The sequence below is a fragment of the Myxine glutinosa genome, chromosome 5, assembly GCF_964187855.1.
Source record: "Myxine glutinosa chromosome 5, kmMyxGlut1.1, whole genome shotgun sequence".
In the NCBI taxonomy this organism is placed as follows: domain Eukaryota; kingdom Metazoa; phylum Chordata; class Myxini; order Myxiniformes; family Myxinidae; genus Myxine; species Myxine glutinosa.
The window spans coordinates 16,867,072-16,891,247 of record NC_136265.1 but is presented as its reverse complement, the minus strand read 5'-3'; the positions used below and the strand labels follow the sequence as shown (position 1 = coordinate 16,891,247).

Here is a 24,176-nt window from a genome sequence, read left to right as displayed (position 1 = left end):
GCATTCTGAGTATTGCGCTGCAATACATGTCCCCTACCAGCAGTCTTATGTATTGCACTGTGTGAATTATATAATTACCAACTCATGGTCTGAGGTAACCCGGCTAAAAATTATCCGATTTGCACCAAATAAAGTTCATGAATGGTTGCACAGACCCCTACCTCTCACTAAAAGGGGAAAAAATGTAAATCGGAGTTAAAATAAGCCCGCAATGTCGCTCCGTGGAGCAGCCTGCACGTATTGCACTATGTGTGAATTATATAATTACCAACTCACTGTCTGAGGTAACTCAGCTAAAAATTATCCAATTTGCACCAAATAATGTTTGACTGGTTACACAGACTCCTACTTCTCACTAAAAGTGGAAACAGAATGTAAATTGGAGTTAAAACAAGGAATATTAACAGCTTTGACTTACCACACTCCAAATTATAGTCCGGAAAACTGTTGGGGAAATTCCCAGTTCAAAGTGCTATAACTTTGTCAAAAATGATCGAAACGTCGTGAAGTTCGAACTTGATCTGTAACTTATGAGGAAACCATGTACCAAGTTTGAAATCATTAGCATTAAGAGTTTAGAAAAAAAGTCCGGAAAGCTGTTCTTTGCATGACGGACTGACAGATGGAGGGACAGAGTGCAAACCTATAGTCCCCTCCCGTGTACACCGGTAGGGGACTAATAAGAGGCCATTACATACAGGGGATTAATTACCCATAATCCCTAACTAATTAACACAACGCCCCACCCCCTCGTGATGGGAACGAAGATATATGCTTACATGACATCTAGTCTACCGGATCCCGATTTATGATACATGGGGGTTTCTTCTTCTTCACGACAGTCAGAGTGCACTACCTATGGAATTCTACCTGGACTAAGGTAATCACTGCCTACCCTCCACAAACGTAATAGTACTTTTCTTTCCTCTCCTTCTTCCTTCTCGATTTTCCCCCTTTCTTTCTCTGTCGCACAATGTAATGTGTAGATGGCCACTTTGTGGATAATTGGTTACCCTCTCATTTTGGATGGGCAATTTTGCTCTCGACACGACTTTATGGGACACAAACAGCAATCCGTCTATTTGGGAGGGCAGGAGAGGGAACGGGGAATGCAGGTGGGTTCAGCCACAAATTGGTCATGTGCCCTTGCACAAAACCTCAACGAAGTGAGAGATGCCAGACAGCCAGATATGTGAGCAAATATGTGACATCTTGAGCTTGTAACTTTTATTATCATATCAGTATATCTGGGTTCCTGTTGGAAAATGCACTTGTGAGTTCCTGATTTGCCATTTCCCATGTGTGTGCAGGTGAATCGCCTTTCCAAGACGTTCTTCCAAAGAGCAAACTGGCCCGAGATCTGAAGGAGATCTATGACAAGTAGGTTCCCGTCTCCTGGCAGTGACATTGACTGCGTTCTTGTTTCGAGTAACCGTGTTGTCTCAGTACGAGACATGTAATGAGTTGTATGAAATCCATGAGGGATACCAAAGGGATGTTTAGAAAGGTTAAAGATGAGTTGTGCCATGTTGGCTTGAGATCCGCTGCATCAATTGCGACAGTCTCATACGCATTCCTGCTTTGCAATTGCTCTTCTGGCTTTGCCATCCGCATTGGTGGTCTTTTGGGTTGGCAGGACGGCCTAGAGGTATGTACACTTGACTCTGAGCCATGTAGCCTGACATAAAATCTCGACCCAGCTATAAACTGTCATCCTGGTGTTTCACATGCAGGACGATTCATAATTTTGTCTGCTGTCCCTCAGATGAACCTTGAAATGGGTGTCCCGTCTGCCGGCATTTGCTGGTGCACGTTAAAGATCCCACAGGGGCTTTCACTAAGAGTAAGCGAGCTATCGCCGCCACCCTGAACAAATTACAATTTGCTGCCCTAATCTACGGGAGGACTGCACCAGCGGCACAGCCACACCCCTTCAGCCAATGATGCAAAACAGCAGGCACGTGCTGCATACTAAATTAAACGATCAGCCTCCGATTCATTTTAGCCATTTATCTGTTAGAGCGGGATAGTTGTTGAACGCAAAAGGGAAAGCCTGAGATGCCATATTCACGGTCATAACATGAAATGGTGTTTTGAATAAACTACGTGGTTAACCGTCGAAGTCGTGAAAACTACCCCGTTGACAGCCTGATGTATACTTACAATCACCAATTTTTATGGAAACCACAGTGAAGTGCTTTACGAATTCAGTTGGTTTCGGTGGTTCACTTCTGCGCAAGAGCAGTCGTTCTGTCGAAGTAGCTATTATGCTGTAGAAATCATAAATGATGGCTCTACTCGGTTGTAAATTTGCCTCATTAGCTAAAACGCTCCGGTATTATAACAGATGAATTTGAGTTTGCGATCTGATTTGGCACGACTGAGTGCTCGGTGCTTTGTTGCTGTTGACAGGTGTAACTACAGCTTTGAGCGCCGGTGCTACATTTGCAAAGAGAAACTGTCGGTTCAAAGTTTTGATGCTTGCGGGACGTGGATAATCGAGGCATCGCTATACCATCCCAGATATCTGCTAGTCGATTTAGACCATTGCATGTAATTATTTTCACCCGGCTGCCTCGCAGGTGTACCGTTGCTCATTGAGAAACTCCTCACATTTGTGCTTTTTGAAGTGACGGAACTTCAGGTACGAGCTTGATGCTTTAACGCAAAAGTCAGAGCTTTGGCTCGATGATTTGCATTCAGATTTGGCTCAAAACATTTTTTTTTTTTTATTGGTTTCCAAAATCAAGACTCATGGAAGAGTGAGGTGAGGGAGGATAAAAAGGAAATGGTAGTGATAGTGGGGCCATAGCTGAAACACAAGTAAGAAATGAACTAAAGGAAAAGGCGAGGAGGAAACACTAATGTGCAAACAAAGAGGGTTATGTGAGGTAAGGTTAATGAGGATAGAAAAGATTGCTGGTAGGGATGGGAGATGACATGAGATTGTGGTGCACCACCTGCTTGAAGCTTCGGAGCGAAGAGCGGCATTGAACAGTTTCTGGAAGGCAAGCCCACAAACGAGAGAAAAGTGAAATAAAAGGGTGGACGTGGGTGGAAAGCCTGGCTTTTGGGAGTTTAACCAGGTTGGGGTTACTGGAAGAACCCGTTTATCCAGGAGGAGCTGTGGAGGGTCGGAGGGTTGAAAGAGCAGAGGGAGCTAGAGCGGAGGAGAGGTGGGGGCACTAACCTGTCTGAGATGTGACAGCAACATGCTTTGTCATGGGAGATGCTAATAAGAACCCAAGAGAGGGGATAGATATAATACAGTATATGGATATATTGCTGGGACACCAGCCCATAATGGAGAGCAGTACTTCAATGAGATACGGATATAGGCCTTGTCGACTGTGAGTTGTTCCTTGAAAAATCAGAACGATTTGGAATGATGGAGGATACCCAGTCTCTGCCTAGCTTTGGAGGCAGTTTCCTAAGAACGTCTCCAGCTGTGAGACTACTGAATATCCCATCCAGAAATCCCCAATATTTATTTATTTTATTTTTGTTTTTATGTTGAAGGTTCCAGTCATGGACTATATAGTCCCTGTCGAAGTCGAGCCTTAAATATAAGAGCTGCATTGATAGAAAAGTGAAGATAAAGAGAATAGTCTGAGTTTTTGAGGAAGTAAACAATCTGCTTTTTGAAAATGGAAGGTTATAAGTGTTTGGAAATACATGGGAAGGTAAAGAGTTCCATAGTTTGGCAGCGGAAGGGAAGAAACAAACATCATAGCGGCCCACCCTTGAGTTGCCAATGGCCACACAATCATCATGCGATGTAGTGGCTTGTTGAGTATTCTATGGTATCACTAATGGCGGCGGTACACAAGCAGCAAGTTCTTCATCATCATCATCATCATCGGGTCGATCTCGATCGGACATGTCTTCCAGTTTGTTTGTTTTGTATACTGTATCGAGGCTCGTGAAAGAGCTGACATTTACTTCACAAACAAATCAACCAGACAAACAAAATATATTAAAAGAGGGAGTGGAAGAGTTGCTAATTATACTCATGTGGGCACAGGTTCTGCATGAGTACGCAGTATTCTTTTTGTCAGAATTAATGATCACATCGTTGAAATGCTGGGTAACAAGTCTTTCTGCTTCGCCATTTCAACTACTGAGCTCCTGCTTCTGACATCAGAATTATTGGCATTGAGGTTTACTCCTCAAGGTTTTGACTATACTTTGTCTGTCCTCTACCCTCTGACCTGCCTGGTTTGGTTAGACCTGTCCAGTATAGCTCATTGGGTCATCGGGGCACGCAAACCTCTCCACGATTGTCAACGTGTGATAGTCACGTTCTTGGGAGCGAAAAACCGAAGTAATATCTGTAGAAAAGAGAAAGCCAACTTTGCGACGTAATTCGAGCAGGTCGAGTTCAGAGGTCAGATTGGGAGAGTTGAAAAGTCGGATTACTTTGGATTCAATTCTGTCCAGTAAGTATGTGGAGCTAGAACCTCCCCAGGTGTGAGAGCAGTACTCTAAACAAGGACGAATCAATCCTTTATATAGTTGAAGCAACTGTTGAGAGAAGAAGAATCTTCGACATCTGAAGAGGATTCCTAGTTTCTTCGAGGCAGACTTAGCTTTTTGTGTAATGTGTGGATTCAACGATACATTTGATGTTAGGGTAATACCTAGTAGGTTTCTTGAATGTAATAATATCTATTTGGCTAGCTGAAACCGCACATCATTCGTGTTTGGTTTTCCATAAACCCAACTAGAGACTGCACCCTGTATGAGATCCTTGTCCTTCTCCAGTAAACAATATATTTTATTCACTGAAAGTTTAGGGTATCTTAACGTCGGGGGAAATGAGGTGTGCTTTAGTCCTCCATCTTCGAGTGATTCATCTTCATCTTTGAGCAATCAAAATCGATGTTTCGAGCATTAGTCCTTCACCGGAGAAAATAAATATATAAAAGAGGAAGGAGATTGACTGATGTGTTATACTGAGACAGGACCATCAAACTATTTTCAGGGTTATTGAGATGAGGATTTTGTGAAAAATCGATGATAAATCATCACCATTTCTGCGGCTTCACTTCCGCATTTCACCTCGTATTCAAAACGACGACAGATGCGACGACAGATGCGACGACTATAATGGTCAGTACTTGGTGAAGACATTGTTGACTAATATAATATGGCAGCATCAGAGGTTGCAATTGGCAGAAAGAAAAAAAACACGGCAACCTCAAAACGCAACTACCCTCCGTACTTGCTCATCTGTGGACAAAGCAGTTGCGTGGATAAAGTTGCGCAACACCTGATCGCTCGGCTGTGGATCCTACTGTCGGCTGCCAAAACTCGTTTGCGTTAGATGTTGTTGGAAGATTCCGCCATTCATTCATTTTGGAAGATTCCGCCATTCATTCATTTTGGAAGATTCCGCCATTCATTCATTTTGGAAGATTCTGCCATTCATTCATTTTGGAAGATTCCGCCATTCATTCATTTTGGAAGATTCCGCCATTCATTCATTTTGGAAGATTCCAGGATGTACTTCGAGTCCTGTTTCTAACGATATTTAAGATCAATGTGACGATCTTTTTGGGTGAGGTGGGTTAACATGTTGTGATTTCCAATCGTTTGTTTGTATGCGGCACAAGGTTGCTGGTTTGGATCGTTGGCTGAGATGCGTTGATGCAGTGCTCTCTGATGGTCAGGGCAGGAATTGTAATTTGTTTCAGTGTGCCGGCAATAGCTTGCCTACTCTTTGTGACGAACACCGTGGGATCTCTCGTGTCCAACAACTAATGCCAACAGACGGGACGCTCAATTTAGCGTCCATCCGAGAGACGGTGCACCCCATTGCTGAATCACCCTGCCTGTGAAACACCAGGATGACAGTTTACGGCTGGGTTGGGTTTCAAATGTGAGGCAAGTGTGTATACCAACCAAGTGGATTAATATCTCACCAGCATCTTTCATTGAAAAGAACAAAACAGGTAGACACGTAGAAATGCACTTTCGGTTGTCGTCATTTACCAAGGAGGTATTTTGTTTTTTGACCAAAGACGTATAACGTGTGATGTGGTTGCAAGATGCTGATTGGCTGAGATGAGAATTCTACATTAATTAGTTCGCATTTGAAAATCGCCCATTTCTCTGTTTAGTCTTGTTATTATAAAACTTTCTTTTCGTGACTGCAATTTGATTTTGCATGTTTTTTTTATTTCATGTATATCTCAAACATAGTCTACTGCGTGTAGTGTCCTTCAGTCTTGTGGTGACGTACACTTGCATGTCCACATTGACGTTATTTCATTATTTGCATTACATCTCTTGCCTTTGAGCTGTTTGGTCTGTGCTTGATTCCCAACCCGATGATAAACTATCCAATTGGTGCTTTCCAGGCAGGGCGTTGCCTCGCCAATTGTTCGGTTCCTCAGATGGATGTTGTGACCAAATTGTGAAGGTGGGGGTAATTGGGATCATTAAAGTAGGACAGGTAGTTGTGGATTGTGTTGCTGTTTTTCTGCATTTACCAATTTAAACACCGCCGTTCATTCATTTTGTATACAGCCTGTGGTTGCATCATTCTTGAAACGCGGCTGTGCCTCCGATGCCATGCCCTCTGTGGGTTCAAGCAGGAATTTGTAATTTGTTCAGTGTACCGACGATGGCTCGCCTCCTCTTCGCTATGGACACCATGGGGTCTTCAACATCCACAACTAATGCCAGCAGACGGGACGCCCAGTTTAACATCCATCCGAGGGATGGCACGCATTGTGTCTTGCCCTCCATGCAAAACAGGATGACACTTTATAGTTGGGTCGAGATTTTAACTGACAATAAATAGCCCGGAGGTGAGTGTGCGAAACTGCAGGCCCATTCTGCCAGCCCAACCACTCAGGTCTGTATTTTCATTTTACCCTGGAAGGATGGATTATCCTGGATCCATTTTATCCTGGATGCTGTGCATTGTTCAAATGTTCTCATAGCGCCCCCTGGCGATCATGTTTAGAAGTACTGGCGAACTTGTGCAGAAATTATCGGAGACATGGTTCTTGTAAGAAATAATAGCAGAAAATGTTTCAAGTTGTGTAAAATCATGATGACAAAATACCAACTATAACAGTGCTCGGTAGAGCGGATGGATACCTCCGCCAGGCTGAACAGTTCATTCAGTTTATGCTTTGTATCCCACTGATAGGCCGGATCTGCATCCCGACCTTAAGCAAAATCTAATCCGGATGTTCTTGTCACCTAACCAACTCAACCACCTAGTTTTGTCATAATCCGTCCATAACGGTTTGAGATATCATGTTATATATCGTGTTTGGCCCAATCAGGTCGCACAAGATCTGCCTGCAACCCTTTTATGGTTAAACTGCCAAAATCAACTCTCTCCTCACCTTCACTCCTTCATTCCTCTTTTCTCCCGCCTCTGGAACAAACTCCCTCACTCTCTTCAATCCCACTCCACCCTCCAGGTCTTTAAAACAGCTGTTCACCACCATCTCTTATCTTCCCCCATCCAAAACCTTGATCTTTTCTACCCCCGCTAATTTCACCCCAAATCCACTTTTTTGAAATACCAACTTCTTTCCTGGAAGTCCTTGTGTTTTATACTTCTCCCACCCCCACGCCCCCCTTCCCACGCCTCCTCTCCCCAAGCCCTCTCCCTCCCACACATCTCCCGATGTCCCTGCTCTCAAATGTTGTTTGTGTTCTTCCCCTTCTCTCCCCATCTTGTCTTCCGCTCCCTCTTTTTATATATTCTGTCTGTTTGATTTGTTTGTGAAATAAATGTTAGCTCTTTCACGAGCCTCGATTCTGTATACAAAAAAAAAAAAAAATCTCAATGATTAGTGAAGAATCACTTTCAAAAAAATTCTCCAGATCCGGAGCTTCACCAAAATTTGTCCTTGTCAAACGTACATCTCAACCGAATTTCATCCGAATCTGTCCACAACTTTTGAGATATCCTGCTCAGACAGACGGGTAAAAACATACCCTCCGTCCACCTTTGATGGCAGAGGTAACCATCATTATAACTGATACGATGCAGATTTTATTTGGTTATCAACGAATCTAGTTATTGTTAGACGTTTTGGAGCATTTGAGAAGCTTCCATGCACTGACAAAATGGTCGACACGTTCTGGTATTCTCAAGTCGAATGTAAAGTATTGTCAGCTTATCTCTTCGCATTGCAACATCGCAAAGCTAGAGTGGATCGAAGGCAAATGTCGGCAATAAATCCAACCAAGTCGGACGCACGCCATGATTAACTCCCTGATGATCGATCTCGGGAAAAATGACCAAAACCGACCCGGAACAATCAGACAAACTCGACTCTACTTTGGTTTTTCTGTCTTCGGTGTCTCCTTTTATTTTCTTACCTCGTCATTGCTCTCCCTCATTTCTCTTGTGAAATGAAAGTATCAAAGGTAAACTTCCTCGAATGCCGATTGTCCCCCAGTTGCCAACCTTTAAGCAAACCGTGTGCATGTGTTGCGATTGTGTGCGCGTGCAGTTTGTGCAGCACTGGCTTGGTGCAGCTTTACATCAACAATTGGCTGGAGGTGAGCTTCTGCCTTCCGCACAAGGTGCACAAGGTGGAGTCCGGTCACGTCTCTCCAGAAAGCATTTCCCGGAGTCTCGGAAACATTCGGTTGGTCATCAAAAACTCGATTTCCGTTCCGCGTGTTAACTGGAAACAAATAACCTTTGTCTGTCACCCGTGTCGGTTTTAGGCCTGTCTTTGTTAATAAGCTTTTTCCCACTAGGCCTTATTGTTGTTGAAATTTGCATGGTTGGTCCCCTTTAGTGCTGAACGAGCTTGTAAAGACACTTGACTCTTGCAAGCTCTGGTGCAAAGCCTTGATGGTGGCTATTCAGTGTGTCGGTAATTTTGAAGCTGTTGAAAATATTCCCGAACTTGCAGAAATACTTTCCACAATCATACCTTGTATGGAAGGGTGCATGAAGAGTATGCAAGAGGTAAAATCAACTTGAGATACACTACCGGTCAAAAGTTTTAGAACACCTCAATTTTTCCAGTTTTTATTGAAATTTACGCAGTTTAATGTCTCAATGTACTCTGAAATTAAGCATAGAACAAATAAACAATTGGAGATTAAAAAAAGAAATCATAGAATCATTTTGTTTAGTAAAATTTAATTTACATTTTTGACTCGGCAAAGTAGCCACCTTTTGGAGATATAACCGCCGAACACACTCCTGGCATTCTTTCTGCAATGGAAATCAAATATTGTTCGGGAAGTTCTTCCCATCACTGTTGCAGAAGTTCCCACAAATGTGTTGCACTTGTAGGTTGCTTTGCTTTCACCCTTCTGTCCAGTTAATCCAAAACCAGCTCGATGGGGTTTAAGTCTGGAGACTGTGCTGGCCATTCCATGATTTGAAGCCTACCGTCTTGTTCTTTTCCTCGAAGGTAGTTTTGGCATAGCCTGGAGGTGTGTTTAGGGTCATTATCTTGCTGTAGGATGAACCCCTGACCAACTCGGCCTATACCAGAGGGTATTACATGGCGCTGCAAAATGCTGTGGTAGCCCTTTTGGTTCAGGGTGCCAGTCACTCTGTGCAAGTCGCCTCTAACTTGTCTTCTGATTCTGTTGTGGCTTTGGGTCTGCCAGACCTCTTCCTGTCAGTTTCCTCCAGTTTCAAATATACTACTTCCTGCAGTGCAATATTGTCCAAATAATGCTTCAGAGGGTGTAATAACAGTCTGTTCCAATACTGCTTTTATACAGGCGGGGTTTGTAATCAAGTAATTAGCAGAGGTTGGGACACCTGTAGGAATTGTTTGCATCAACTTTCAAGGCTTAATTTACTTACATTGCTGCAGAACAGCTGTAAGTTGTTAACCCATTACTTGTTCCCTGAAGAAGGCCTTTTTTTACAATATAACTGTGCAATTTACATTATTTTCCCGTTTTTGCTGACCTAAACTTTTTTTTTTTTAACTCGAGCAGTTTACTGCTTACCTTTGTACCATTTCAGGTTATTCACTGGACATTAAACTGCGTACATTTCAATAAAAACTGGAAAAATTGAGGTGTTCTAAAAGCTTTGACCAGTAATGTACATCAGCACCAGCGATAAAGGAACCAGATATAAAAAAAATATATATATAACAACCTTTAGAGGCCATTTTTCCCCGCAAAGCGAGGGGGGGTGGCCTTTTTCGGGTGGTTGTTGTTTTTTTTTTTTTTTTTTTTTTTGGGGGTCCCCTTTTTGAAGCAATGTTTTTACGGCCAGATGCCCTTCCTGCCGCCAACCCTTTTTGCCGCCTTTAACGACAAACAGGGAATTACCAGTGAACTGGTACTCAATTAGCCGACCTCGGAAGGATGACAGGCTGAGTCAACCCCCCTGGCGTTAATTCAGCGATCGACCGGGATTCGAACCCAGGATCCTAGGATCCTAAGCCGGCACCCTAGCCGCTAGCCCAACACCAGGGTTCAAGATAAAGGAACCAGATGTTCAGCGTAAATTGATTTCTGCTTAACCACTCCCGTGTCCTATTAAATAAGAAAAAATAATTCCTCTCCCTCACCATATACAATTGCTGCCCCGTGGCCCTTTCTGGTCTTGCGTTGCAGGCCTTACCATGCTTTGCTCCTACTCGGAGAGTGCAAATCATTGCTGTCCGAGCTTCCGCCGGACGTCTCTCCAGCCCTAAGCCGCTTGATCAAGATCACGACCCCGATGAAAACCCTTCAGCAGCTCGCTCTGGATTCCGATCTGGCGCTCGAGCAGGTACGCTTATTTATGTCGCACGTTCTTTCTCCCGTTTGAGAGTGATGACCGATCCATGTATCCACTTGAAGCTTCCAAACCATCGTTCATCTCTTCGAGCCACTTGTATCTTTTAATCATCGCTACCAAAGCATCGGTTTTGATTGGCATTTGCACATTGAAAATTACAGCAAAAACCTACCTGCAATCTAAAAATCCCACACCTTATTCGGCAGTTCCAGCATTATGAGCAAACTAGCAAAGGTACCCGGCGTTGCTCGGGATCTAACTTGCATCCATTGAACGACCACATTGAGCAAATATTTAGAGAGAATCGAAATATCACGCTGCAAAACATTGAATAGAAATATCAGCAAAACAGAACGTATTCTTATAATGCTTTTGGGTGGACAATGTAGGAAAAAAAAAAAAATTGGCCACTCGGTAGAGAGCATACCTCCGCCAGGCTGAACAGTTTACATGTTGTATCCCACTGATGGGCCGAATCTGCATGTGCTCAACCACCAAGTTTCATCCGAATCCATTCATAACTTTTTGCGATATCCTGCAATTATATCATTTTGGCCCTATCTCTCAATGGTGAAGAATTGATTTTAAAATCTAGTATCTGGATCCAGATCTTTACCAAAATCAAATCACTTCTTGTCACACACCCAACCTGTCCACCAGGTTTCGTCCGAATCTGTACACAACTTTTTGAGGTATCCTGCTCACAGACAAACAGGAGTGAATACTCTGCCTTCACAAAGTATTCACACCCCTTGACGTTTTTCACATTTTGTTGTGTTACGGCCTGAATTTAAATTGGATTAAATAGATATTTTATGGCACTGATCTACACATTATACCCCCTTTTTTTTTTTAGTTTATTTATTTATTTTTAAAGAACTTTTTTCTTAAGTCAATGTCTTGTCTTGAAATGAAAAAAGCTGAAATGTCTTGAGTCAATAAGTATTCAACCCCTTTGTTAGGACGCAACAAATTGAGCTCAGGTGCATCCAATTTCCTTTGATTATCCTTGAGATGCCTCTACAACTTTAATGGAGTCAACCTGTGGCCCATTCAATTGATTGGACGTGATTTAGAAAGAAAGATACCTTTCTATATAAGGTCCCACAGTTGACAGTTCATGTCAGAGCAGAAACTCTATCATGAAGTCCAAGGAACTGTCTGTGGAAATCCAGAACTGCGAGATAGAATTGTGAAGAGGAATATATATGGGGAAGGGTTGTATAAAACAACTAGCAAACGTACCAGGCGTCGCCGGGTAATACATTCGCTTCGTGCGGGGAATATGAAGAGATGGGGAGGTTGGGTGGGGTGGGAATAGAGGAGGGTAGGGGTGGAGGAGAGAGGAACGGAAGGGGAGGAAAGAAGGAGGGTAGGGAAGGAGATGGGGGTGGGGGGAGGGGAGAAGAGAAAGGCGAGGGATGAGGGATGGGAGAGAAGGGAGAGAGACAGAATTTAAAAAAGGATGGGGAGGGAGAAAAGAAGGGGGAGCGAAGCCTTATACTGTACTGTACAATCTAAGAGGGAGGGGTGGTGCTAGGAGGGGAGTGGGAGTGAGGGAAAGAGGGGGGGGGGGAGAGAAAGCTTAGGGGTGAGGAGAGAGAGAGAGGGATGTGTCAGAGTGAGAGGCAGTGGAGAAAAGGGAGAAGGGTGCAATGATATGTTATGCTTAATGACACACACACACACACACACACGAGGTAGGTACTTTGAGACTTGATGGGTGTCCGAACCATCACCTGAAACCCACCCAGGTGGTATGATGGCGACCAAAAACAGCAACTTGCACACGCCTTCCACCTTCCGAAACCCACATATATATCGATACCAACCAACGACACACACAAACACACACTCACACACGCGTGTGCACTCACCAACCCATATATATGGTTTGCTGGGACCGTATTGGTTCGAGGACGCCAATGGTAAGATGGTGACGGTCAAAGGTGAGCGGTACCGTGAGGTTTTACGCCGATTCCATGCTGATCTCACTCAACTACCGTCTCCAAACCAACTCAGACTTGCATGGTTCATGCACGACGGTGCCCCACCACACACTGCAGGTGAAACTATCGACATGCTCCACCAGCTGTTTGGAAATTGTGTCATCACCCTGGGCACAACGCATGAGTGGGTGCCCCACAGCCCTGATTTGAATCCATTGGATTTTTTTCCTTTTTTCTTTTGGGGTGCTGCCAAAGGTCAACTTTACACCAACAAAGCTTGAACCCTGGCTGTTCTGAAGCTGGGGGGGGGGGGGGGTAACTACCATCAGGTTACCACTCCAGCCACTTGCAGACAAGTTGTGGAGAATTTCAGAGTTAGGATCAAAGCCTATTTGAACAGAGGCCGAGCAGACATTGAAAATGCCAATTACAAGCAGTATAATGAGTGATTTGAAAATGCCATGGTGTATGGTTTCCATCAATGAACTTGCTCCCTTTTGTACTTTTTCTGCAATAAAACATTCAAATAGTCTGCTTCTTTTTTTTTAACACACACACACACACACACATACACACACACAATCTCCCATATCAGCGCTTGTGATTTCACCGTTGCCATCGAAGCGCCACGGCCTGTTCGAAGTAATAAACATACACGCACGCATGACATGAGAGCATCAAAACGACAATCCAAACGGTTTCCCTACAAACAAGTCTTTCAAAGAGAACTTGTCATAATTTTCAAGTCGGGACTTGTCGTAAATCAATTCAAAAATATGAGTCACAGAGAGCACAAAGTGGCAGTTGATGCTTTTCACAGCTCGAACCAACATGGCGGAACTCCAACACCAGATCGATTAATGTTATTTTGTCACATATATCGATTTATGTGGAAGTGATGGTTCGTATAATGAAAGCAGATGGCACAAAAAGGGAGGACGTAAAAGAGCACAACTGAGGTGAGGCACCATACGACATACGACACTGTGGGCCTGAACGCGTGCAGGTGTGGGGTGGGGTGGCTGCCTTTGTTCGTCAATATATGGACTTTTACTTTTTAAAGAAGGAAATAAATAAAATAGACCCAATCTGAGGAGGGAGCAGGGGTGTTGCATCTCGTGGGGTGTGCCATTACCAAGCTGCTTGTAGAGTGCTCGCCAAGCAGCTTAAACACTCAAGCAAGCACTCCAATAAAATGGTTGAGATGCCCGGAGTGTCCCACAATGTCCAAATTAGATAAATGAACACTTTTTTTTAATAGTCGGAACTGCTGCTGAAATCAATTCTGCAGTTAAAACTTTGAAATTAGGTTTAGGCGACAAGATTCTCGAGCTTTGCAGACAATTAAATAAAGGCACGAACACTGGCGTTTATAAGCATTGCGCTGTATACAGGAATACAGCGATTCGTAGGTATGAAGATCAGCTATATTACTATTTGTACATATGAAATTTTATTGTACAGAAACCGTCCTGTTCTGAGGCGAAATCGTGGAATTAAGACCCCGAGCAGAGCGACCGAGAACGCAGGCTGCCCAACGGTAAGCCTGTTTCTAGTTTTAGTGTAAATAAATCTTCAAAAGGGGTGTTTTAACAAACCCAAACACCCCGTTTTCATTCACGCACCCCGTTGGAGTACGAGAAGTATGCATGCAAAGTTTGGGGTGCTCGGTTTAATGGTTTTGGAGTTATGTAGGACATGGATTTACGGACTGACACACACTCTCTTTTATTATTATAGATTTCTAGAGTGTTGAAAGTCCCCAAGAGCACAGTGAGCAACATCATTAGGAAATGGAAGGAATATGGAACGACGCAGCCTCTTCCTAGAGCTGGCCGTCCGACAAAACTGAGAAACCGGACATGAAGGACCGTTGTCAGTGAGGTGACTAAGAACCCAATGACCACTCTGACAGAACTACAGAGTTCCTTTGCTGAGATGGGAGAACCTGCCATAAGGACAACAGTCTCTGCAGCACTTCACAAATCTCGGCTTTATGGGGCAGTGGCCAGATGGAAGCCACTCCTGAGAGTCACATGACAACACACCTGGAGTTTGCAAAAAGGCACGTGAAAGACAGAGAGCCTGAGCTAAAGATTTTGTGGTCTGATGAGACTAAAATTTAACTCTTTCGCCTGAATGCAAAGCGCTACGTCTGGCGGAAACCGAGCATAGCTCATTGCCCATCTAACACCATCCCTACCGTGAAGCATGGTGGTGGCAGCATCATGCTGTGGAGATGTTTTTCAGCGGCAGGGACTGGGGGACTTGTAAGGATAGAGGGAACAATGAATGGAGCCAAATACAGGCAAATTCATGAGGAGAACCTGCTTTAGAGTGCAAAAGACCTTAAACTGTGTTGAAGATTTATGTTCCAACAGGACAATGACCCCAAGCACACAGCCAAAGTAACACTGGAATGGCTTCAGAACAAGAATGTGAAAGCCCTTGAGTGGCCCAGCCAAAGCCCAACCTTGAATCCCATTGAGAATCTGTGGAAAGAGTTGGAGATTGCTGTTCACTGACGCTCCCCATCCAACTTGACAGAGCTTGAGCAAATCTGCAAGGAAGAATGGGAGAAACTCCCCAAATCCAAATGTGCAAAGCTGACACAGACATTCCCAAGAAGACTCGAAGCTGTAATCTCTGATAAAGGCGCTTCTACAACGTATTGACCCAGGGGGTTGAATAGTTATGTAAATTGGATAGTTTTATCTTTGATTTTAAATTGTTTTGTAAAAATTTCTGAAAGAAAAATTTCCACTTTGACATTATGGGGTATTTTGTGAAGATCAGTGACAAAATAAATCTCAGTTTAATCAATTTTAATACTTTATGGACGTGTGAATACTTTGTGAAGGCACTGTATATAACCTCCATCCACCTTCGGTGGCAGAGGTAACCAATGTGGCAGTTCTCCTGAGATGAGCTCGGGTCCAAAAACCTCAATACTGTACTGATGCCTTCTGTTGGTGGGTTTGAACCAGCAATCCCTGGGATGCAATCCAGGATCCATCCCACGATGCCTTTTACTGCTCTGTCCAGTGAGTTCACACACTATTAAACTGATTCCTTCACTTTGTCGATCTGATATGTAGTTGGACCCCATTTTCAGCCTAATTTGATGGTTATAAGCTTCTTTTGTAAACCTGCCATTTTTTAAAAGATTGTCGTATCTGCAGCCATTGGTGCACATTTGACACAAATGCTTTGCTCGAAGTTGTACGTCACCATCGAATGCAAACCGGTTGTCCACTTTTGTCGGCAATGTTGGTTTTTGCGCTTTGCCATGTTGGGCATCCTACCCTCCCCTCGGTTGTCCACAGGTGTGTCAGCTGGCCTCACATTTGGTGTACTGGGGCAAAGCCAACATCATCTTCCCTTTGTGTGAAAGCAACGTTTACATGTTATCTCCCACCGCAGACACCTATGTGTATGTACCCATGCTTCTTCTTCTTCCTCCTTTTTCTATGAGTAAAATATACATCCAGTTTGTGTGTATATGCCCATTCATGACTAAGATAAGTCTGATGAGGTCATTGGTGCAATGTCACTTTTTTTTTTTCTTTTTTTTTTTCCAACAAAGCCCAGAGTGATCGATCATGTGACATGCGTGCTCATCAGATGTGCTCTTTGAATTACCGGTCCGTGTGCAAATGCATATCCTCGCTACTTGGCCTTTACCTGCCCATTGTTTGTGCTGCAGGTACTCTGAACACGCCGAGAACTTTTCGCAGCAGTTCCCGGGTCACGACCTGCCCAGCATCCTGGCTGAGTTTTCACTGCCAACACCTCTGGTCGAGCACAGGAACCCTCTAGCTAACCCCGACCAGCAGGTAGGATGTGCTTGGTGTTTTCAAACAATTGTTTGGTAATGACAAAATGCTTTTCGACACTTTTCTCCCTCTTCCCCCGATTCCCTCATTTTCTGAGCGTTTGAGTCGATCCTGCGATTGCAGCAATTTAAAAATTTTGTTGTAAGTTACCATGCAGTGTCGAAACGCCTTGAATTGCGTAACTTGCGGATCGATACCATGCGGGACGTGAGCAGCTTTCTCCTTTCTCGAGCGTCGCGATTAGCAGATTAACATTCACGGAATGAGAGACTGGGAGATGGGGTGAAACCATGAAAGCCATGGAAGATTGTACGTCGACTATCACTTTGAGGTGTATAAACGAGAATGAAGAGGTTTATGAGCGGAAGATTCTCACCAGACTCGGTGATGTCATTGTTGGAGAGTTTGCTCTGAGTTTGGGTGGTCAATGGTTCCAAAACTTTTTAAAATGGTGCGTTCTGTCTGGTTCCTTGCTCGACATTCAGAATTTAAAAGGGATAGAGCACTGACAAACAACGATACGTTGCTAATAATAGCACAGGCCTTCATGGACCTAGTGTCCTCCTGGGTCGAAGTTCCTTGCAATGAATGAATGATCGTTTTTTAAGGACATTTTCCCCCGCTAGAGCGGGGGTTAGCCTTGCGGGCCCCATGACCTCATGGTTCCCTTTTTGAGGCAATGTTTTTATGGCCAGATGCCCTTCCTGACGCCAACCCTTGGTCACCTCTTACGATGCGCAGGGATACGGTGTACCTATTCTAAATCTGTGTACACACCGGGATCATTCATCCCAGCAAGCTGGTACTCAATTTGCCGACCTCGGAAGGATAACAGACTGAGTCAACCCCCCTGGTGTTAATTCAGCGATCAACTGGGATTCAAACTCGGAATCATAGGATCCCAAGCCGGCACCCTAACCGCTAAGCCAACACCAGGTACACGAGGACCCCAAGCCGCACCCTAACCGCTAAGCCAACACCAGGCACACGAGGATCCCAAGCCGGCACCCTAACCGCTAAGCCAACACCAGGCACACGAGGATCCCAAGCCAACACCCTAACCGCTAAGCCAACACCAGGCACACGAGGATCCCAAGCCGGCACCCTAACCGCTAAGCCAACACCAGGCATATGAGGATCCCAAGCCGGCACCCTAACCGCTAAGCCAACACCAGGCACACGAGGATCCCAATACGCACCCTAACCGCTAAGCGAACACCCGGCACATGAGGATCCCATGCCGGCACCCTAACCGCTAAGCCAACACCAGGCACACAAGGATCCCAAGCCGGCACCCTAACCGCTAAGCCAACACCAGGCACATGAGGATCCCAAACCGGCACCCTAATCGCTAATGCAACACCAGGCACATGAGGATCCCAAGCCGGCACCCTAACCGCTAAGCCAACACCAGGCACACAAGGATCCCAAGCCGGCACCCTAACCGCTAAGCCAACACCAGGCACACGAGGATCCCAAACCAGCACCCTAATCGCTAAGCCAACACCAGGCACACGAGGATCCCAAGCCGGCACCCTAATCGCTAAGCCAACACCAGGCACACGAGGATCCCAAGCCGGCACCCTAACCGCTAAGCCAACACCAGGCACACGAGGATCCCAAGCCGGCACCCTAACCGCTAAGCCAACACCAGGCACACGAGGATCCCAAGCCGGCACCCTAACCGCTAAGCCAACACCAGGCATATGAGGATCCCAAGCCGGCACCCTAATCGCTAAGCCAACACCAGGCACACGAGGATCCCAAGCCGCACCCTAACCGCTAAGCGAACACACGGCACATGAGGATCCCAAGCCGGCACCCTAACTGCTAAGTGAACACCAGGCTCAAAGTTCCTTGCGATAGAATTCATTTATTTACTTAATATTTAAAGTGTCCAATTAGTAACGTACAGCTAAGTGAACATACCGTTTTGTTTTGTCTTCTTGCACTTTCCTCATCGATATTTACCTCTATTTTATTTATTTTTTTGTATACAAGATCGAGGCTCGTGTAAGGGCTAACATTAAAAACTCTTAATGGCTTCAACTGTTCAATTCACCAAGTTTGTATTGCACTCCTGTGATTCCCATGAAAATTTCCTCTTTATATAAAGTTTTCAGGTCTTTATTTGAACCGAAGCACTCTCATGCCAGTCTTCGGCCTTGAAAGGATGGCAAGGCCTATAAGCAAAATGATAGACTTATCAAAATAAGTTATCTTGCCACTCTAACTCAGCTTGACAAAGGAAGGTTTTTAGCCAAGAGATTACTTAAATGAAAATGTCTGGTGCCCTCCAACTGCACTTAAGTGGATCACAGATGATAGGACAGGCGGATAGTCCACAGGAGGAACGTTGTGGACGGAGACCGGGCTGTTGAGACTTGTTTGCCGTATCCGACTGGACTGTGCAGGCACATCTGGCTCACATGGTCGTGTGGTTGCTCCAAAGGCGCCTGCTGATCCAGTTGCACACGTACGTCTGCCTCATGGTGCCTGATGCAGGCGAGTCCGATGGAACCTCGGGAACAGTTTGCAGGCCTCCGGCCTTCATGGAATGCGGACCATCGACCCAGGAGGCAAGAGCGACCGGTGTGCCCAATACTCTTCCCGTTGGCTCTCCCTGTAAGACCACCGGCACAGTGTTCACCAGCTTCGAATACAAATGTGCGGTTCGGACTCGCGAGCATTAATCATCGTTTTGTAAAATTGATCGCTGCGTGCTTGCTTCCCACCACAGCCAGTGGAGATGACCTGACACTTGCAAGTCCCGTGACGGAGGTGACGAGCACGGAAGCATCGAGTGCAGAACTCGGACTGGGAGGCGAAGATTCCCCGCTCGGCGCCGGGGCCTATGAAAACCCCCTGTCGGCTCTTACGGAGCACGAGCGCAGCTGCATCCTTTCCGTCCCTGCAGCTCAGAATCAAGATGATCTTCGGCTTTTCACCAGGTTTGCGGTTACTCTTCTCAACTCCAGCGTTATTTATGAATGTTTGTTGGATCTTTCTAAATTTGGGTATCTTTATAGGTTTTGTATTGAATTCCATTTCTAGTCAGGTTCACTATGTTAACAAATATAATTTCGTTCAAAATTTTGGGAGATGAGCAAACCTGTACATTTTTGGAATCATCAGAGCATGGAGAATTGGAAAATCAATGTTGGCATTTGCACAGACCCCTGCATGGCCGCCATTTTGGATTTTCAAAATGGCCACCATAAAATACATATTTTGCGCTATCTCGGCTTCTAGTCAACCTAGAAACTTAATTAAATATGCTAATCCTATGTGTTCTGGGCCAAGGAATCCAATAAAGGCCTCAAAATAGTGCTGAGGATTATAGAAAAGCAACAAAGAAAGGTAACTGAAAACCATTGTCTTTATATTTGTGATATAACTGTATTATATTGTTGCGGTTTTGAGGTTGTACTATTAAAGGTTAATTTTCCCCCTCATAGTTGGTCACACTACAACACGTAGCCTCGCGATAGTTCAGATATTTCTTAGTATGTGTAAGCATAGTCCTTTTCCTGTGTTAGTCTTGCGTTGAGTAGAATCATGGTCCTTTCATTGCCTTATGCCGCCTTATGCCGCCTTTGGCTTTTTGGCGCAAATTAACACGAGGCAGGCCTGGCAAATCGAGGCAAGACCGAAGGAGGGCGGAGGAGAAGCTGACGGTAAGCGCAAGCCGCCAATCAGGGCTCGAAGGGAGTGGCTGCGGCACTGCGTCACAAGGCATGGTTAGAACATTCGAGAGAGCGAAGGGGGTTGGCCATATAACCCGTTGCGCGAAGCCCCCAGAGCAATTCTGCGAGAGGGGAGCTGCACTCAGTTAGCAGTTCGGGGAGAGGTGAGCTTGTGCGTTGAGTTATGAGAAGGGAGAGGTGCTCGAGAGTTATGAGATGGGTGATGAGCTTGATGAGTTACAAGTTATGAGATGGGTGATGAGCTTGATGAGTTACAAGTTATGAGATGGGTGATGAGCTTGATGAGTTACAAGTTGTGGGAAGGGCATGCGCTGGGTGTTGAGCTTGAGTAGTTATGGGAGAGGCGCTTGATGAGAGTTACGAGTTCTGAGAGAAGACGCGCATGAACCCAGCTATAAGCGCTCTTACCAAATTGGACGCTCGGTTGAGCTCGAGGCCGAGCCTCCATTGGGTTACGCGAGTGATAGCGCACCGGTAACTAAACGCGCTGTGGAAAACCGCCAAGCCGGCGAGAGACGTGTACATTTCCCTCCTGCCTGCTGTGCCCTTTGTTCGAGAGATGCGCTACAAGGATCCCTTCCACCGCCTGCTTGCCTTCATCGCGAGACGTGCTGTGACCGGGGAGAGCCACACCGGGCGGGTCCGTTCCTGGACGACCGTTCAGCGAGGAACATCATCCTACCTTCATTACCCCTTTGTGAGTGTGATTGGGCCCGTGTCTGGGGTTAACATAAGACTGATTAAGACTGCTCTTTGTCTCTGTACTTCTACCGAATCATTGTACATAATAGTGTAAATAATAATTAAATCGTGTTCTTCCTTTATTCGACCGTCTCGTCCCTTCCATCATTGACTAAGCGTGGTACGAATAAAACCGCTCTAATCGGGTTCCAATACCAAGGTAACTGCACGGACCACGTGGTACGCAATCCGCTCGGTGTACTCAAATTACACGTGGCTCGTGCGAGGCTTGATTCCCCGCTTCCGTGGCCGCGCAGGTATTTAGGTACGTGCGAGAATTGTCCCGAAACCCTACCTTGCGTTAGCCGAGGGAGGGGCGTTTCAAGTCTCGGTTGCGCCGACCCAAGAAGAACAAGGGGCTTAAAACCTCCCCTTGGTAAGGGTAGGAAGGGCGGCGGAAAATCGTAACAATATAATACATGATATTGCAAGTCCTTTGAAGTTATAGGTATGGGTTTATAAAGCAAGAAAGCTTATAAAGCAAAGGTTTATAAAGCAAAGAAAGCCTTGTTAGTATCGGATTGAACTATAAGTCTGATACACAGGATCTACTAGGTCTATACCGTTCAGGAATATGCTTTTACAGATCTTCATCACTATCCTGAGTGTCATTTTCGCAAAGGTGTCTACGCAAATGCTAACATTAATTTTTGGATTCCTCATGCTCTGAATATTCCAAAAATGTATAGTTTTGCTAATCTCCAAAAAATTTGAACGAAAAAACATAGTGACCCTGACTATTCTTGCACACTTCCTGAGCAGAGCAGAATTAAGCTTCCATTTACCGGCAATGCTGTTCAGGCCTTTAAAAAGAATTATCCATGTCTTTGACATGCACGTGCAAGGGGAAAAGGTAGACTTTGTGTTGGGATGGCATTGCGCTCGAGGTTTGTAGAAGTCGTTCTGTACCCACCTGGTGTAGGCTGCTGCCATATTTCTGCGGCCGACAGCATCTGGAGGACGTGATGTACCACGAGAACGTGCGCCGCTCGCAACTGCTCACTCTTCTTGACAAGTTTCGAGGTGTTCTGGCTATCCGGACACACGAAGATCCAGCACTTCCCGCTTTACACTGCCTCCCTTCCTGAACCTCTCCTCAGTCCCAGATGAAATGAGCGAGGGAAGGAAGCGCCCAATATGGATCCGAAAGCTTCTGTGTGAGCCTTTGAAACATGATCTACCGCTTACTGCTTGCCTTTGCCAAGAAACCTTGGAGATGCTGACATCGTTTTAATTTTGTTTTGAAAATGAATTTTAGGTCTTCCAGGAAGTTGTGAACAACATTTGGAATCTCATTTTGGAAATGGAAGGTCAAAGTTGTACAAAACTGCAGTTTAAAAGATTAAGGAAGAAATATGTATTTATTTATTTATTTATTGCTCCACTGTGCCATTGGTTTGTGGTTTCGGGAAAATGTCTGAAATGTAATTTTCAAGATGGATAAGAAATGAATGACCGAAGGCCTACTTTTTGTCTTGCTCCTGTATAGAGATGAGAAAAGTCTGTCCGTCGGGTGTCACGCGGAAGTGGTCGTGAAATTGCATGGTACGGATTTTTTTTGTGGGATTAATCTTGCAATCGTGTGGGATATGTTTGGAATGCAAACATTGTACGTCGTGGATGATTTAATTTGATTACCTAGGGTATCAGAAGTGATGTCGATGTGAAAAATGCATTGTGGATTTTCTTGGATCGAGGAGGGGTTGAATGGAATTGCATCATCATGCAGTGTGCCTTAATCCCTGTTGTACAAATAACGTCGGCGTCGAGTTGTCTGGTTCTAGCACGCGATCCGGAGGAAGCCAGACTTTTTGCCATCCTTAATCTGGATAGATCAAAGATCTCATAGGATCTATTGGGCGCTGTTCACCTCTACTGACTAATATTACTGCTACTTTAATGGCCCCGATTGTTCCCACCTTTTTGTGGGCTTGTTTTCAATTTTTCTCACCCAAGTGTATCATTAACTGACTTCTTCTTTTTTTCTTTTTTTTTTGCTGCAGCACGAGGCTGCGGGGTAGCATCATTGGCTGAGAGCACAGCTGTGGCGCCGATGCAGTGCCATCTGCTGGTTAGGGCAGGAATTTGCATTTTTTTAAAGGCTTTTAGTGATAACTCACCTACTCTTCCTGAAAGACAATGGGGGCTCTAATGTGCGCTAACTAATGTAAGCCGGGTGTCCCGTCTGCTTCATGTCCGTCCCACCGTGCCTGCGTAGCACCACGACTTGTAGTCGATTCTGGACTTGAAGAAAAGTGCGCTATCGCTCAAGCATCCCGTCGGACGTTTCATCCCTGTTCTACAGCTGGAATTTGCTGTGTAAAATGTCATCGCTGACCCTCTCCGGCAACTTTCAGGATATTGTCTCATTGAGGACGCGTGATGGAGAAATGTGGCAATTTGTTTACAAAAACAATCTCTAGATAGCACAACAACAGTAAATTATTGGTCTTGTTGAACAAAATAATAAACACGAGCTCATTTGAGCTAAATGAGGTTGATTTGTGCTCTATGTATTTCTTTTTATTATTACTTGCAAAATCGAAGATCATACCTGGTTTATTTGTCTGGCTGGTTGTTTGTCAGTCGCCTACAGGTCACAATTTTTAACCGATCTTCACCAGATGGTAGAGTTGGTCATAAGGAAGAAGTCTATTGATTTTGAGGTCAAAGGTCATCTGAAGCTCAAATTTCAAAAATTGTCATTTTTCATCCAATTGACTTGAAAATTGAACAGCATTTGTATTTTGAGTCACTAAATGGGGAAACCAACTTTTTGAGGTAAAAAAAAACCACAATAACACGAGCTATAACACTAAGTCAAACTTCCAAAATCATCAATTTTCATCCGATTAACTTGCAAATGAAACAGCAATTGCAGAGTAGTCTGGCAGCTAAGCTAACTATAGCATAACAATTGTGCATTTGTGAGGAAAGCACCAAATTTGGCACACTAGTAGACTATCATATTATGAAAAGATCTGGATATTGGGCCATCTCAGATTCAGCCCCTGATAGCTATAAATGGCTGCCAGCGGTTACTGTTATGATACATATCTGCTTTACTGGAGAGGAATGCAGGTTGACAGTGAAGGTTTATTTACTAATAAAGGTCCAATAATGGTCAAAGAAAGTGACAATTTGATTTGGTTGAGAAAAAAAAGTTAAAGTGAACTAATTAGTCTAATTAAGACACAGA

At 44.7% G+C, this 24,176-nt stretch overlaps 1 protein-coding gene across 3 annotated transcripts in view; it reads left to right on the top strand.

Annotated features, from left to right (window-relative positions):
• The window catches only part of NPRL3 (NPR3 like, GATOR1 complex subunit), an 87,201-nt gene extending 63,728 nt beyond the window's left edge, over positions 1–23,473 (top strand). For all 3 annotated transcript variants that reach the window (XM_068117702.2, XM_068117701.2, XM_068117700.2), the window contains 8 exons: positions 1,311–1,380; positions 8,487–8,624; positions 10,579–10,735; positions 16,020–16,126; positions 16,400–16,529; positions 18,944–19,154; positions 19,270–19,480; positions 21,900–23,473. In XM_068117702.2, the coding sequence (XP_067973803.2) occupies positions 1,311–1,380; positions 8,487–8,624; positions 10,579–10,735; positions 16,020–16,126; positions 16,400–16,529; positions 18,944–19,154; positions 19,270–19,480; positions 21,900–22,065 (1,190 nt within the window). In that variant the 3' untranslated portion in view covers positions 22,066–23,473. The remainder of the gene's footprint in view (positions 1–1,310; positions 1,381–8,486; positions 8,625–10,578; positions 10,736–16,019; positions 16,127–16,399; positions 16,530–18,943; positions 19,155–19,269; positions 19,481–21,899) is intronic.
• The last annotated feature ends 703 nt before the right edge of the window (positions 23,474–24,176 follow it).